Source organism: Ixodes scapularis, unplaced genomic scaffold (genome assembly GCF_016920785.2).
Source record: "Ixodes scapularis isolate PalLabHiFi unplaced genomic scaffold, ASM1692078v2 PGA_scaffold4__175_contigs__length_147842914, whole genome shotgun sequence".
Lineage (NCBI taxonomy): Eukaryota > Metazoa > Arthropoda > Arachnida > Ixodida > Ixodidae > Ixodes > Ixodes scapularis.
In genome coordinates, this window is record NW_024609879.1 from 1,867,490 (window position 1) to 1,881,848 (window position 14,359).

Consider the following 14,359-nt stretch of genomic DNA (forward strand, 5'->3'; position numbering starts at 1 on the left):
GAAACCCTGCAACCATACAGAGTTCAAGACCACATACAATAGACGCTTGACGGAATGCTACGCTACAGCTTTAAACGGTTCATTTCATACATTAGGATGCAGGAGCATGACGCACGATGGACTCGTTGCCGATCGAACAACGAACAGCAAGAAGGTTCTTACCTGCGCCTGCTGCTGTCGCTCCGCCACAATATGCTCCGACATGCGGACCGCCTCTCGGATGGCGTCGAGCAACCCTGGGCCTTCCCCACGCAGCGCGGGGCCGAGACATTCGGGACGCCGGATGAGCAGGCGGATCACCAGGTTCGCATTCTCCTCAACGCTCTCCCCTGCACGCGACGTCTCGCAGCGTAAGCCACTCAAAAGACCGGCGTGCAATCGAGACAACCTAGACTTGGCGTCAACAGTTTTGCGCGACCTCTTCAAACCCAGCTTAGCTTACGCAGTGCTCAAACTATGCCAAAGCTATGCGGAGGGCAAATTCGTCTGCTTCTTGCGCAGGGGGTAGCAGTGACGTCAGAACGCCGAGCCCTGGTTGGCTGATCGCGACCCCCTATCTGAGCGTCGTCTGCTCCTTTGCAACGTCGTCTGCTCGAAACGTCGTCTGCCTCTGTCTTACCTTTCCTGCGACTTTCGGAAGTGCAGAGGCCAGATTCACGAAACGATCTTACGCCAAAAAGTGCGTAAGACAAAACTTAAGAACAAATTCGTATTCACGAAACAAAATTTTCGCAAGTTTTGCGCAGGTTACGTCGAAATCCTACGACAGCTCCGAAGCTGTCTTACGCACTTCTTACGATTAAATCAGCATGGCCGACAGCGTCGCGATCGCGACGACCCACGGACGTTTATTTTTCTACGTGTGCTTCTCACGCGTCCCGACTTCAAGCAGCAAGAAAAAAGTAAAAAGTACTTGAAACAGACCACGACGAACAAGAGCGCTGGATCCACAAACACCCGGGAAAAGCTCCAACGGCCACAATTCCACCGAACGCGACCAAGCGAATTCCACCGAACGCGACCAAGCGAACGCGACCAAGCGAAGTTAGGCCTAGAAGGCACTCCGCGACTCGGCGACCGTCTGCCCACGACCGGCGGGCGTGCTGAATGGAATATGCCCGCGCAACCCTTGTGAACCCTTCCCGTATTATACTTTGATCGCTGACCTCAATTTTAGATTAAGAGGTCAGTTTCTCCTCTTGTTATCTCCTTGTTTCCCGAGGCAAGGGTGACTCTCGCCGGTGACAAAGCGGTGAATCTCCGACAGACGCAGGAAAGGTAAAGCAGCCATCGCTTTGACTAGCAGACGTAAAGCAGACGACGTTAACTGCGCCAACCCGCCGACGGCGTTAAAGAATGAGGGGTCTCGCCGCACACGAAAGAAGAGAAAAAGTATTAGGGAGTGGACTTGCGGACACTAACACCCTCACTCTCGGTTCTTAGCAAACAAACCTCGGTGCCTCGGGACATCCTCGCCAGTGAGTGCTTTGACTTCCCCCCCTTGATGTGCGTCTGCTAGTCGTTAGACAAGAACAACGTACCGCTCGAGTTTTTCGTCTGCCCTCTCTGAAAGGCGAAGTCGACCTCGCTCGCAAAGACCTGCACTTCCGAAAGTCGCAGGAAAGGTAAGACAGACGCAGACGACGTTGCGAGCAGACGACGTTTGCAAAGGAGCAGACGACGCTGAGATGGGGGGTCGCGATCAGCCAATCAGGGCTCGGCGTTCTAACATCACCGCTACTTCCTTTCTCATGCACAGAAGACAAAAATGAGCCCACTTGCAAGGCGTAAACTCTGTTTCATAGTTAGTGTGTAACGCTGTCAAAGCTTTTGGCGCGAGCATGGGGCTTGATCTCCATAATTTGCACGGGTTCTCGCGGAAACAAAACCATAGATGAAGCCACACGCTCATGCCAGTAGCTTTCACAGCGTTGCACGCTAAGTATGCTCGCGAATGAGACGGAGCCGCTGGATAGCGCCTCTCATTTTGTGCGCATAAGCTCACGCCACGTATACCCTGGCATAGTCGAGCTAAGCCACTGCAATTTTGTTTTTTGGCAGCGGCCTTATCGCGTTCTCGTGAGACTCTGCAAGATGCCCTCGCGGCGACGTGGACGCTAGCTGTGCGGCGCTGCATGAATATGAGCCACTGCATATGGAAGCTTCAGCGAAAGCTGTTATATATCTACGCGGACACACTGGTGATGGCGTCAGATGAGGAGAGACGCGGGTCTTGTATTCTCGGGGAAATTGATAGATCTCCGATTTCTGCGAGAAATATGATGGCTTCCTCCTCTCCCAAACACGGAAAAAGCAAAAAACGAGAAATGCCCATGCTAATCATAACGTAAAACAATTAAGAAACCTTCGAGTGGAAGGAAAAGACAACAGCAGGAGAACGTCTCAAACGCAGTTTCATTTGAGACGCTCTACTACTGTTCTCATTTCCTTCGACTTCAAAGTTTTCTAATTTTTACACACCAGATTCTTAAGTGTTACATTATGAATAATTATTACCAGCTCGTCCACACACTCCTCGTTTTTTAGGCTAAGGCTGCCGATGCTGAGGGGATGCATCATGTACTAATAGAATCTTTGCGGCACATAAAAGTGCCGGGTCCCTCGCCGTATCCTGCAAATGAACTGCGCCCGAGGGGCACTGTTGCAGTGCCGTGTTTAAATTTAGTGAACTAAAGTCTCCCTAAATTTAGCGGAAGGGTGTGGTACTCTGACGCCCACGACGTCCCTTAGTAACATGGCATCACTCAATTCCACGTAGGTTTTGCCGAAAAATTCCCCGTTCGATTGAGCGGAGGAATTTCTCCACAGAATTTAGCGGGAAAATTTTAGCGTTGTGATATCATGTCACGCGACACAATGACGTCCCATGCGACGGCATACGAATTGCCGCCACATTGAGCGGGCCACGACGCAGGCACACGAAACACACGCGGGATTCGCCGTGAAACCTCGCTACTCGGGGCCAACTTTTACTAGCCGAAGAAGCAAAGAGCGCGAGAGCACAGTAGTGATAGGCGCTCAATGCGCGCGGGGCTACCCATAGGTTTGGCTTCATTGCCGAGCAAAATCGTGCCCGCGTTTCCCTCTCTGATGCGCTCTCAACTACAAAGATGCTACGCATGCGCATCGCTAAGCTTTCTCGCAGAGGTCTGGATCCCGTAGAAAGTTCCAGTGGGCGCTGGGAGACAGCGGAAACGATCTACGTCCCCAATGGCTGCTATGGCCACAAAAGGTATAAGCCGCCTTAGCGGGCTTAGGTCTTGGAGACAGGAAAGTTAGAGGTACCCTCCTCGACGCCACCAGGTATGCCCAGACGGGGGCGTCCCCTACAAACGCACCGTTGACCCAGACGCAGAAGCGCAGGAAGTCGAGGTAGCGCTCCCCTTCCACGGGGTCCCAGCCCACGTCCGGGTAGCCCCTGTCGATGAGCTCCAGGTTGGACTGGAGCCCGCAGCGCGACATATACGCCGCAATCTTTTCCAGGTAGTGCTCTCGCAGGGCCAGGGCCAGCTCCGAGTTTTCCATCAGCGAGCTGTACGCCACGTCCAACGGCGTCGAGCCTCGCAGCGACGGTCGGGCTGCAACAGAAGAGGCCTTCTCTACCCGATACCTCCTACAGACACTCGCGGAAATCGAAATTATTTAAATCGTGCTTGAAATTCTGATTTAAGCCAGACCAGTTCTACCGCGATTATATAAATCAAACCTTTCCAGGAAAAAGAATATCCCAAAATATATATTTATTTACCATTTCTGAATCAATTGACGTTGTCTAAATGCATTTTGTTTTGTACAGAAATAAAAAAAAATACTAAGTAAGGAAGATTTCTGTCAGTCTAAATGCGAAAAAAGGAGTCTCAGCAAATCGGCGTGTAGATCATTCGTCCCAGCTCGCACTTCGTTTATCAGTTACCTAAAGTACTATTGCGAGAAAATCATAAAATGAACGCAAGAAATGAAAACGACAAACGTAATGAATTGTTGCGAGCAAATCAGAACGCCGAAAAAGGAAACGAAAACTACAAAAATGTTTTATTTCGAGCGAATCAGAACGGGACAGAAAGATCAAAAGCAGCTTACTAGTCCACAAAGATCTCAGTGTTTTTGTTTCTAGTATGGCCGAGTAAATATGAATAAAAGTTAAAGTGTACATTAATATTAGAGTAATTCTTTCTTCCCTATTAGTAATCGGGTGAATCGATCAATGAATTTGCCATGTTTCAAATGCATATACCGATAAAAAATCACTAATTCATACTCACGGTAATTTAAATATTATTAATCCGATTGAAATCCAATAAATCTGATTTAAATAGTCGAAGGGCTCGTCAAGCTGTGCCTTTTCTGCTCCTCCGCCACCAATGTTGGTATAAATCAACGAAATATTATCATGTTATTTCTCAAAGAGGATATGATTCTTTTCCCCTGGTCAGTGACAATAAGAGACCGGCAAGGAGACTTTTTGGAACGACTTCCAATCACGCTCGTTGCCCTTTGCCGTACTTTGGCTGCGTGTGCACGCTGGAGGATCACGAAACGCCCTTTAAGCTGCACCGACACGTCAAAACATATTTATTATTGTCTGAAACGATTGAAAACAATGCCTCGACATTACCCTCAGATTTCAGAACTAGAAAACTCAGTATTTGTGAAGCAAAAAAAAAAAAAACAATTTTCCGAAGTTGAATTTGAAGTTCCCGCGTAATCCGCGCCAGTGCAGTGACGTCAAAGATTGGATCGTCCTTCAACTCGAGTTTCTCTCACGCCTCCGAACCGTCCCGACGTGAAGTGTCGTCTTCGCCAGCGTCCCGCAATCAACCGCTCTACTCCGTGTCTGCCGCCTATCACTGTGACCAGATGACGCTTCACTTTCAATCTGGAAGTTCTTTTAAAGCTCTTTCAGCGATCTCAAATTCTTTGAAATGGTGCGAGTTCAGAGAGAACGCGCAGTGGACTTTTGTGAGCGACGTGAGGGTGCACGTCGCGCTGGTTCTGCTTGAAAGGCTGCCCCGGCGAAGTCATAACCGAAACTACGGTACAGACACCAAACCCGATACATAGGTTGCACTGACGTCACGTCGCATATTTTTGGCCTCCATGTAAGAGGAGGAGAGGGAAGCTGCTTTTGTAAGAATTTTGAGTGACGGGCTAATCTTCTATAATCTTCTGGGGGGAGAATAGCGACGACTGGGGCAAATCCGGGCGGCACAAAAGGGGGCCCTGATAAGAGCGGAGCTTCTTCTCGACCTCCTCTCTGGTGGTCATCGGAGCGCCCTTTGAATGACGTCACGTGCAAGCCATGTATTGTTTTGACCGTTCGACGATTTCCTTTTCCAAATCTGAGGGGCTGTCGGGCACCTAAGAAAGCGAACTTCGACCGATTCCACGTCTCGCCGATCATCCTTAGTGCTACATGTGCCGAGCGCCGCCGGCGCCGCCCTGTTTTCCGAGGGAGGATAAAAAGCCAGGAGTCGACATCGCTCCGGACTCCGACTTTCGGTATTTAAAAAAAAAAAAAAAAGGCCGTAGTGCTTTCGCAATTGCCTTAAAAAACATGCTCTACGAGTGTCGTTATTAGATATTATAGCAATGTCGCTTGCAGAGCTTCTAAGTTTATTCACTTTTGACGTCACAGTGGGAGGGTTAACACGCGCCCCAGTTATACACCCACCATCCCCCACTGCGCCTCCGAAAAGGGCGACCCATCTTTTAACGTTGACACAAGAGTGCCACCATCTTGAATGTCATTACTTCCAGTATGGGCTAAACCATTGTTTTGCCTTTGACATTAAAGTTGCAAGCGTCGCCTATACTGGTTTTGCCTCATCCCTCCTTTTTACTATTTTCACGCCGAAAGCTTTCATTCTTTTTCTTTTTGACGCCCCTACCGGTTATCTAGACCAGGTGGCTGGGGACGAGAATACAGAGGTGTATAAAAGACAAGGCCTTAAGAGGACGTCATCGAGGGGAGGAAGTGGCCGAGTGGGCTAACGCGTCTCAGCTCGGAGCGTGGAGCGAAAGCTTGCGCTGGGAACCTCCTGGGTTCGATCCCCGCCGCCCCCGCCCGTTTCGATCTGGATGAGTTTCGTACCGGTACGCGTTCGTGTGATCACTACTGCGTGATGCACGTTAAAAATCCCAGGTTAGCGGTTGTACCGCACTGGCTAAATTTCTCATCTACAGCTAAGAGACCGATTACCCGTTGAGGCGCATCTCCATCAAGGCTGTATAAACATAAAGAGCAAGCCATTTTTTTTTTAGGACGTCATCGTTCAAGCTTGACTCGAGTACCCCGGAGAGCGGCCGACGCCTGCGTCTGGCGGTGCCGCTGTGAGCCGTTGTAACACGCGCTGCCGGTGACGTGGACGCAAGCTCGCCGACAGAAGGAAAATGGCATCTTTGAAACGCCCGCCCCCCAACACGCACTCGACGCTTTACGGCGTGCTTGGCTACGCTCTCTAGGGGCACGGGGCGTCCGAGTGTTTTTGAAGGTACGAAGCTCGCCTTGGAGACGGGAAAACTGGAGCTCCTCCTTCTTACTTTCTCGGCGACTGCGGGCAGCGCTGCCTGGGTTCACTTCACTGACAAGCTGAGAGGGAGGAGCGTTCGTTGTCGCGCCTCTAACGCTAACTTCCTGCCTTCCACGACGCTTGGACGTCTCGTGCTCCTTGAGCCGCCGCGCGCACAGGAGTAGCACGGCGGAAGGCGCGGAGCGTGTGCTGGTGGACGGGCCTTCGAAAGAAACGTACTGCTGTTCTTGTATAAGTTATTAATGACGGATTTTTCTTTGGGCCCCGGGGCGGGGGAAGATTGTCGCAGGCTCTTTCTTCTAGGTTATAGTGGTCTGACTGTTGAGGGAGAACGTGTTTAGTTTGCCTTACCTATAGGGTAAGGGGAGGATGCGTCATATGAAGGGGAATTCAAGACATATAATACGAGGTGTCAGCTAAAATGTTTACTGGGATCTTTCAGAGCAAAAATGATTCGTCCATCGCCGAGCATCCTCCCAAACAAAGCAATAGCGCTCTTCATCATCTGCAAGAATTGCAGAGCTTTCTCTTATCTTGTTAAAAGACATGAAAGAATTATCATAAATCGCGTAAACTACGTAGAATGGCACCAGTTTTTTTTTTAAGTTTAAGAAAAGTGTTTAAACCTTGTAGATAAGATAACGGTTCGGACATGTGGTCCGAACCGCCATCGCTAGAATTGCGTGGCGCGTTGGCTTTTGGCAATGTATAGTTTATTTTTGCGATAAAAAAAGAAAAATCAGTAAACATTTTGTAGGACACCCTGCACACATAACGACCGATTAAAAGGTTAAGAAAAAGTTTGAAAATTCTGTTAGGAATGTAAGGGTCTCTTGCGCTACATTTTCGCAAAGACTGGGCATTCGGCGATGAGGAGTTTATTTCTGAGATAAAGAAATCACCGTAAATATTTTTTGGAGACACGTTTTATATGAAGTGCGCAAAATACTCTGCCTGAAATGGCGAAAGGTTCGGGACGCAGACGAAAGGGCTGAGCGAGCAACTCACAGAGCAGAATGTTGCTGTTCTCTAGGAGGAAGTCCAGGTGGTCGAACATGGCCTTCTGGTTCTGGCGACTGGTGCGACAAAAGTAGCACAGGAAGCGGCAGCACGACACCACCATCTCGTGGGAGGTGTCCTGGTGGAACGAGAGGAATATCTCGCATTAAGTTTTGACAGTTAATAACAATGCACTTTCCACGGTATTAAAAAAATACACAATCTTGATCATGCTGACACTGACAAGGGAGCACGAAATGCGTCCCGACAAACTACAAACACCTATTTTTGTACTCATTTTTTTTCAATATACCTTTGCCGTTTTTTCCTTCTTTCTCTGTCTCCTAATCTCCCTTCCACCTTTCTCATTCCCTCTTTCTCTCTTCCCCTTTCTTCCTTTTAATCCCTCCCCATCACGCTCCTATAGTGCTTTCCCCGCTCAATTTAATGGGGAAGCTGGATTGACGTAGAAATCACTCGACGAAGTCATGACGTCAATTTTCCCGCTAAATTTAGTGGGTAAACTGGGTTGTGTAACGTTCCGATCCTTCTCTTCTACCTTCTCTTTCACTCCCTTCTATCGCCCTTGAATTCCCCCTCCCCACCCTCCTAGAGTGTTTCCCCCCAATCTTAACGGGGAAACTGGGTTGGTGTAGAGGTCACGTGACGTCATGCCCAAACGTCAATTTCCCCACTTAAGTTAGCCGGGAAAGTGGACAGTGGAACGTCTCCATACCTCACTCCCCCCTTCCCTCTAACTCGGATTCCCCTCCCCTGTTCTTCCTCCACCTTCTATCCTCCCGATCCCTCCCCCACCCCCCTACATTTCTTTCCCCGCTGGATTGAACATTTAATGGGGAAGCTGGCTTGGTGCAGAGGCCACGTGACGTCAAAATATGGCGTCGATTTCCCCACTAAATTTGGCCGGGAGACCGGATTACGAACGTCTCCAACATCTCTACCCCCTTCCCTCTCACTTCCTCTCTAACTCACTCAATCACCCCTCGTCTGCATCCACCTTCACCCTTCAAAATGCCTTCCCCACCCTCCTACAGCGCTTTTCCCACTGAGTTTAACGTTTAATAGGGAAGCTGAATTGGTGTAGAAGTCACTTTAGATGAAGACATGACATTGGACCAATGGATATATTTAGTTCCGAGGAGATTTTGAACAATACTATTATCGCACTTTTTACGAACGTTGTCCATCATAAAACATCAAAGTATTGCGGGTGTAGGAAAAGTAATACAGCAGTTATGTGTCCGTTCGCAAGCGCAGAAAGAGGGGCGTATCATGATCTTTGCTTAGATTCTTAATAGAAAAATTAGCCACCCACGAGTGTAATTTAGTATTTTCTACGATGCTCAGAGTCTGTAGATTGATTTACCACCATAAATAGAGGCGATCTCTGCATCCACTTGAGCACCCATTCAAGTTAGGTTGAATTATAATTTCTCCCGCTAGAAAGCACGAGACCCCAATAAGCATCTGAGCACTATTGTTATCGGACACTAAGTTCACCGTTTGCAGCCATAATTACATTATACTATGGCCTAAACAAACCACTCATAACTTCCTCGAGAAGCCGTGATGTGCGCATTTTTGTCTATCCTTTTTTTCTTATTGATTATGAATGATAACAATAACAGGGACTTTTAGCAAACTGCTACAGAGTTCCGTGTACCGAACTACCAGAGCCTTTGAAGCGGGTGCCAGGGTAGTGCCGTGACCGTGGGACGCGCGCTTTAAAGAATGCTTGAAAGGGTCGGACAGTGCGGTACGCGGAACCGGGTAACAGTTTGCTGAAATTCCCCAATATTGCGAAGGGACCGTGCAACGATTTTCGCTTGGAATGGGTTTCACTTTACCCGAGCTTACTGGCACTAGTGACAGCCATGTATAGTCGCATGCAACGCCACCGACCGAGAAGCTCTTTTTTTTCTGATTGATTATCGATGATAACAATAATAGGGCTTGGCTGGTTGCCGTACTTTAATTATTGTGTTTCCCAACCACAGAGAATTGTCTCGAATGTTTACTTTCGAGAAACTCCTGTGTTGCGGTGTAATTTCCAAGGCGAAAGCGAGCGTTTTCTTTTAAACTCTTCTTCGAAATACTTGATGACGTAGCTGCAGGTTCGCAGTACCCCCCTTTCCTGCCCTCCCCAGTGACGATATTTGAGTGCGGCCCATAGATGGACCCGAGAATCGCGGGAACACTGGATTTGGGCTCGTGAAAATAGATAAACTAACATTCGGGTAGTGGCCCGTGTCCAATCGCTGCGATGCCGACAATACCCGAACTGTAAAAATTGTCGGGAACTCAGCGCGTGTCCTGTGCTTTGACAACCCCAGCACCTGGCAATCATCAACATTGGCGGCATATAATCGACTCCAGATCACGTGGCCGCTTCTTCTGACTGCGAGTTGAAGGCCGATGACCAGACTCGAGCTTCTGCAAGGCAGAAGATCCTCCTCCCTATGGGGGGGGGGGGGGGGGAAGAAACAGGCAACTATGGACAGGGTAGAAGGGGAGAGGATAAAGCGAGGGAAAAGTGAAAAGCACGAACTAGTCGTCGGTCCGGAGATGAACGCTGTTCGTATTTCTTTGATTCTTTTCTGCGGCTTCTATTGCGTGTCGTGACATACGCGTGTTTTATAGGTCATGAACTTCAATAATTCGTTCTAAACAGCCTTTGCGGAAAGTACAAAATTGTTGCATCGCCCCTTTTAAACATATTTCCTACTTCAATGATCGTTTCAGCTGGTATTTTATCTCATAAAGCAAGTTTCCATTACCACACGTCGTTCATACGATGACCCGTCCACGCTCTAAAGCGTGAAACACATGTGAGCAAAAATCGCGTCGCATATCACCGCCGCGCAGCGTGACCATGCGGAGCGCAAGTTTGTCTGCTTCAGCTGCAGGTGTTCTTGTGACCACAGAACGCCGAGCTCTGCTTGGCTGTGATCGAAGGATAGTGGGTAGACTTCGAGGCAGCTTGCTTTGGGGTCTATCCACCATCCTTCAATCAGAGCCAATCAGAGATCGGCGTTCTGACGTCACCACAACCCCTGCAAAACTAGCAGACAAACTTGCGCTCCGCATAGAAACCACCAATAACAGCAACGACTGTCATGGTTACGCCGCTCAGCGGCTCGAAAGGACGCAATATTTACTCACATGTGTTTTCCGCAAGAATCAAAGGAAGAATAAACACACTTACAAACAAGGAGAGACGGCAAAGTCTACCCATGCCCCTAATCGTGTCGGAGAGCCCATCGTGCCGTATCGGATGTGCAAAAGCGGTTTCGTAAAACTTTCTATTATGACGTGACACCATGACATCGTGCGACGTCGCCGTCATGTGACCTTATAAAGTCACGTGAGATCGCACACATGGTGCCCAGCTTCTTCGCAACGTATGCTTCCCGATTTTTGCCTGAAGAATGAGGCCAGTGTAACTTTCTTCTTCCTCCAGTGGTCCCGTCTCCCTTTGCCCACCTTGTTGGCGTGGGGTGCCTCGGCGGCCTGCCCCGGGGTGGAGGCGGGGGCCGGGGCGGCAGCGGGCGGCGCCTGCCCCGAGGACTGGGTCTGGGCGCGCTTGCCCAGGGTGTTGATCATCACGTCCATCACGTTCTCGTTAACCCTCAGAATCCGGATCAGGTCCGGGTGTTGGAAGAAGATGCGGTTGTTCACCAGGGCCCTGCATGTGGGGGAGCGCAGCAGCATTCGGAGACAACTCGGTGTGAGAAAGGTAGACATTTTCCAAATTACTCGACTACCAATTGGAACGCTGAAACCCACGTTACGAGAGAAACTCAGTTGTGGAACAGCCGCTGACGGTTGTACCCCTCTCTCCCCCTCGAGTCCACTACGCGTTCATTTGAAGCACCATCGAGAGGCTGCATTTTAAAACTGTGTATTGCATAGAGAACAGGGTGATGTGCCATCAAGACTAGCCTCAAGATCCACGTGCTAATTAGAGTACAAGGCAGTTGCAATAGCAGACGTCCCCAAAATTGCGGCGTGTTGAACCACGGGAGGCGGACCTCAGGAGAAGGGGAAGATACGGCTCTTGGGCGAAGAGTCTATGGCCAGTTTTGTAGCTGAGTTGATCTAGTAACGTTGACTGAAACGTAGGCATACGGGCTGCACGGTCCACTTTTACCCGCAATTGGCGAAGGGGGACGTCGCCGGCGTTCTTCGGTTGCTAGATGTAACGTCACGGCGTCGCTCCCTATAACCAGGCACTACAATGCGGCCTTCGTTTTTATGCGTAAAATCGCCAAGCCTCCCGAAATATGCACCCTCTGCCATCTGTCGGCGCTTGCAGAAGGTATTTTTTTGTCAGATTTTACAGCCAGTGGGGCTGGACGCCATCCCGTGGCGACGTTGGAAACTTTATATACGTGTGCTCCAAAGCAGTGCAAGGTCAGTCTGCACCAGGGCACTAATGCCTAACGCACTAAACCACATTCCTCGGACACCACAGTCATCTTCAACACGATGGCGAGGGCGCAGGAAAAGGTGATCCCCAAATCGAAGACAGCTATTAATGCAGGAAGAGTTGACTTGCGGGAAGAGTCCTACTACCGAGGACTTCGTCGACTACTTCGTCGAGGGAGACTCGACGAAGTCTTCACTTTTGTAAATCTAAGGAGTGCACAAACCACGTAAGAAAAACTGTTTCTGTCTGCTTCGTTTTACTGATAATTGGCCTTAATATTCGGACGCTTTAGGATGCGCCAACCTATCGAAGTAGGCACCCACTAAAACTCCTTAATGCTGGAAACACACAATCACACACGCATACAATTTACTATTTTTCACTATGTTTCACGTTTGATACATTTTAAAAACAGTTGTTCGCGCAGTGCGGAAACGTAACGCTAGGAGTTGGTAATAAAAAACGTACTCTCGCGAAACTACATCGGCGGCGCTACCGAGTTTAGACTTCTCGTTTTTGAGTCATTTGGCCACAGTGGCGCTGATGATGAACCGACGGAGACGTGCTCTCGAACCCTGCCCAGCGCCTATAGCCGTGGTAACGTGTTTGGCGACGACCACAGCGCGCCTGTGCGCCGAAAACGTCGCGCTATAAACGAGATCGCAGCGTACACGCACATTGCGAGCACGGAACCAACTAGCTCAGCTTAAGCCTCACTCTCAGAAAAAAAGGGTGTATTCTTACACCCTTTGTCCCATATAATACACCCCAAAACTTCAATTTGACGTAAAGCGCCCTATAGTGGAACAGAGGGTCCCAAATTTTACGAGGGGCTTGATAGTCGTGTGGTACCACTTATTAAAATAGCTAATGTACGCGCTACTGACTAAAAAAAAATAACCGTGGTTTTCTTGGCCCTACTGCAAAAACTAGGTGCTTTTACAGCGGAGCTGTTAACGGCTACGTTCCCGAGGATCGTGTCCGGTACAAAACACTTGTCGACAGAAACGCCTTTGGACAGCTACCGCCCTCTATAAGCGACGGCGGCAAGCACAGAACCAGTATGGTTGCCGCCGTTGCTCGTAGATGGCGCCAACTTTTCCAGCTATTATAAGATGATATTTATCAAGAGGCCTTGACATAGCCCTTTCATCAATAAAAAGATGTTTAACCACCCCCACCAAGAATAGATATTTGGGTGGCTTCGTTGGTGGGAATTCATCGTAGGAAACAGCGCGAAAAACAGACGACGACATAGAAGAATCACACGTAACGAGCACAGCGCTCGTTACGTGTGTTTCTTCGTCCTCGTCTGTTTTGCGAGCTGTTTCCTACGCTCTTATCAGTTGCGGTTTGGACTTGGGATGGGTCGGCTGCGCGCCCTTTCGGGGAAAGAAGACTGGCTGCGGAACGAGCGGCGACGTACGCAGCAGCGCGAATGGGTCCGTAACCGCCGCAAAGCCGCTGTCGCCTCGACTTCCACTGCTTCCAGCGCTTCAGATTCCCTTGCCCAAGAGCTCATCGCTCGCCTGGAAAGCCGCCGCCGAGAAGAGAACCAGCAATGTAAAGGGCGCCGGCGGGCCAACGCCACAGACGACGATCATGCCTAGGGATGTCGCGAACCACCCCAAGTTCGATTTCGAAAGGTTTCGATATTTGCGAAGCGAACTAAGGTTCGATTTCGAAAAATTTCGATATTTTCGTACCGACCGAGGTTCGAATTCGAAAAATTCGCAACTTTCGATCACAGTGGAGTTTCGAATTCGAAAAGTTCGAAGCTTTCACGGTTTCAAAAATTTCGGATTCGAATATTTCGAATATTTTTTTGCTTCAGGTTCGATAAATTCGAAGATTTCGAAATTCTTTGGAAATAAAATTCGAAAACTTCGAACGCTTCGAATTTTTATAGACATGAAGTTCGAACAATTCGAACATTTCGAATTTCTTTCTGCATAAAGTTCGAAAAGTTCGAAAGTTTCGATTCTCTTTTAACGCTAAAATCGAAAAAAAAAAAAACTTCGAGGATTTTGAATTTTTTTTTTAGTCCAAGTTTTCAAAGTTCGAAGTCCAGTTTTCAAGTTCCTCCACAGTTTGTTTCAAATGACGTTTTCACGACTCACTTTTTACAAAATCAAGTTTAGAAAAGTTAGGGTGTGATCTAGATTCTGCGAAGTTCGTCACGCAGGTAAATGAGGCGACGAGTGTCCCGGATGTGCTGGAATATTTGCCAGTGCAGAGTGACGTGTGACCATGGTTCAGTAATCGTGACCGCCAGCCCGGGGTGGAGAAGGGGGGGGGGGGAGTCTTTAACCTGCATTACGCAGTAGTGATCACACGAACACACTGTTTTACGAGACTC

General features: G+C 49.0%; 1 protein-coding gene across 1 annotated transcript in view; it reads right to left on the minus strand.

Moving 5' to 3' along the window:
• LOC8026823 (ryanodine receptor) overlaps positions 1-14,359 on the minus strand; it is a 561,398-nt gene that overhangs the window by 225,661 nt on the left and 321,378 nt on the right. Inside the window, exons 54-57 of the mRNA XM_040217827.3 lie at positions 11,055-11,256; positions 7,560-7,689; positions 3,360-3,599; positions 163-329 (exon numbers count right to left, since the gene is read on the minus strand). Of these exons, the coding sequence (XP_040073761.2) occupies positions 163-329; positions 3,360-3,599; positions 7,560-7,689; positions 11,055-11,256 (739 nt within the window). The remainder of the gene's footprint in view (positions 1-162; positions 330-3,359; positions 3,600-7,559; positions 7,690-11,054; positions 11,257-14,359) is intronic.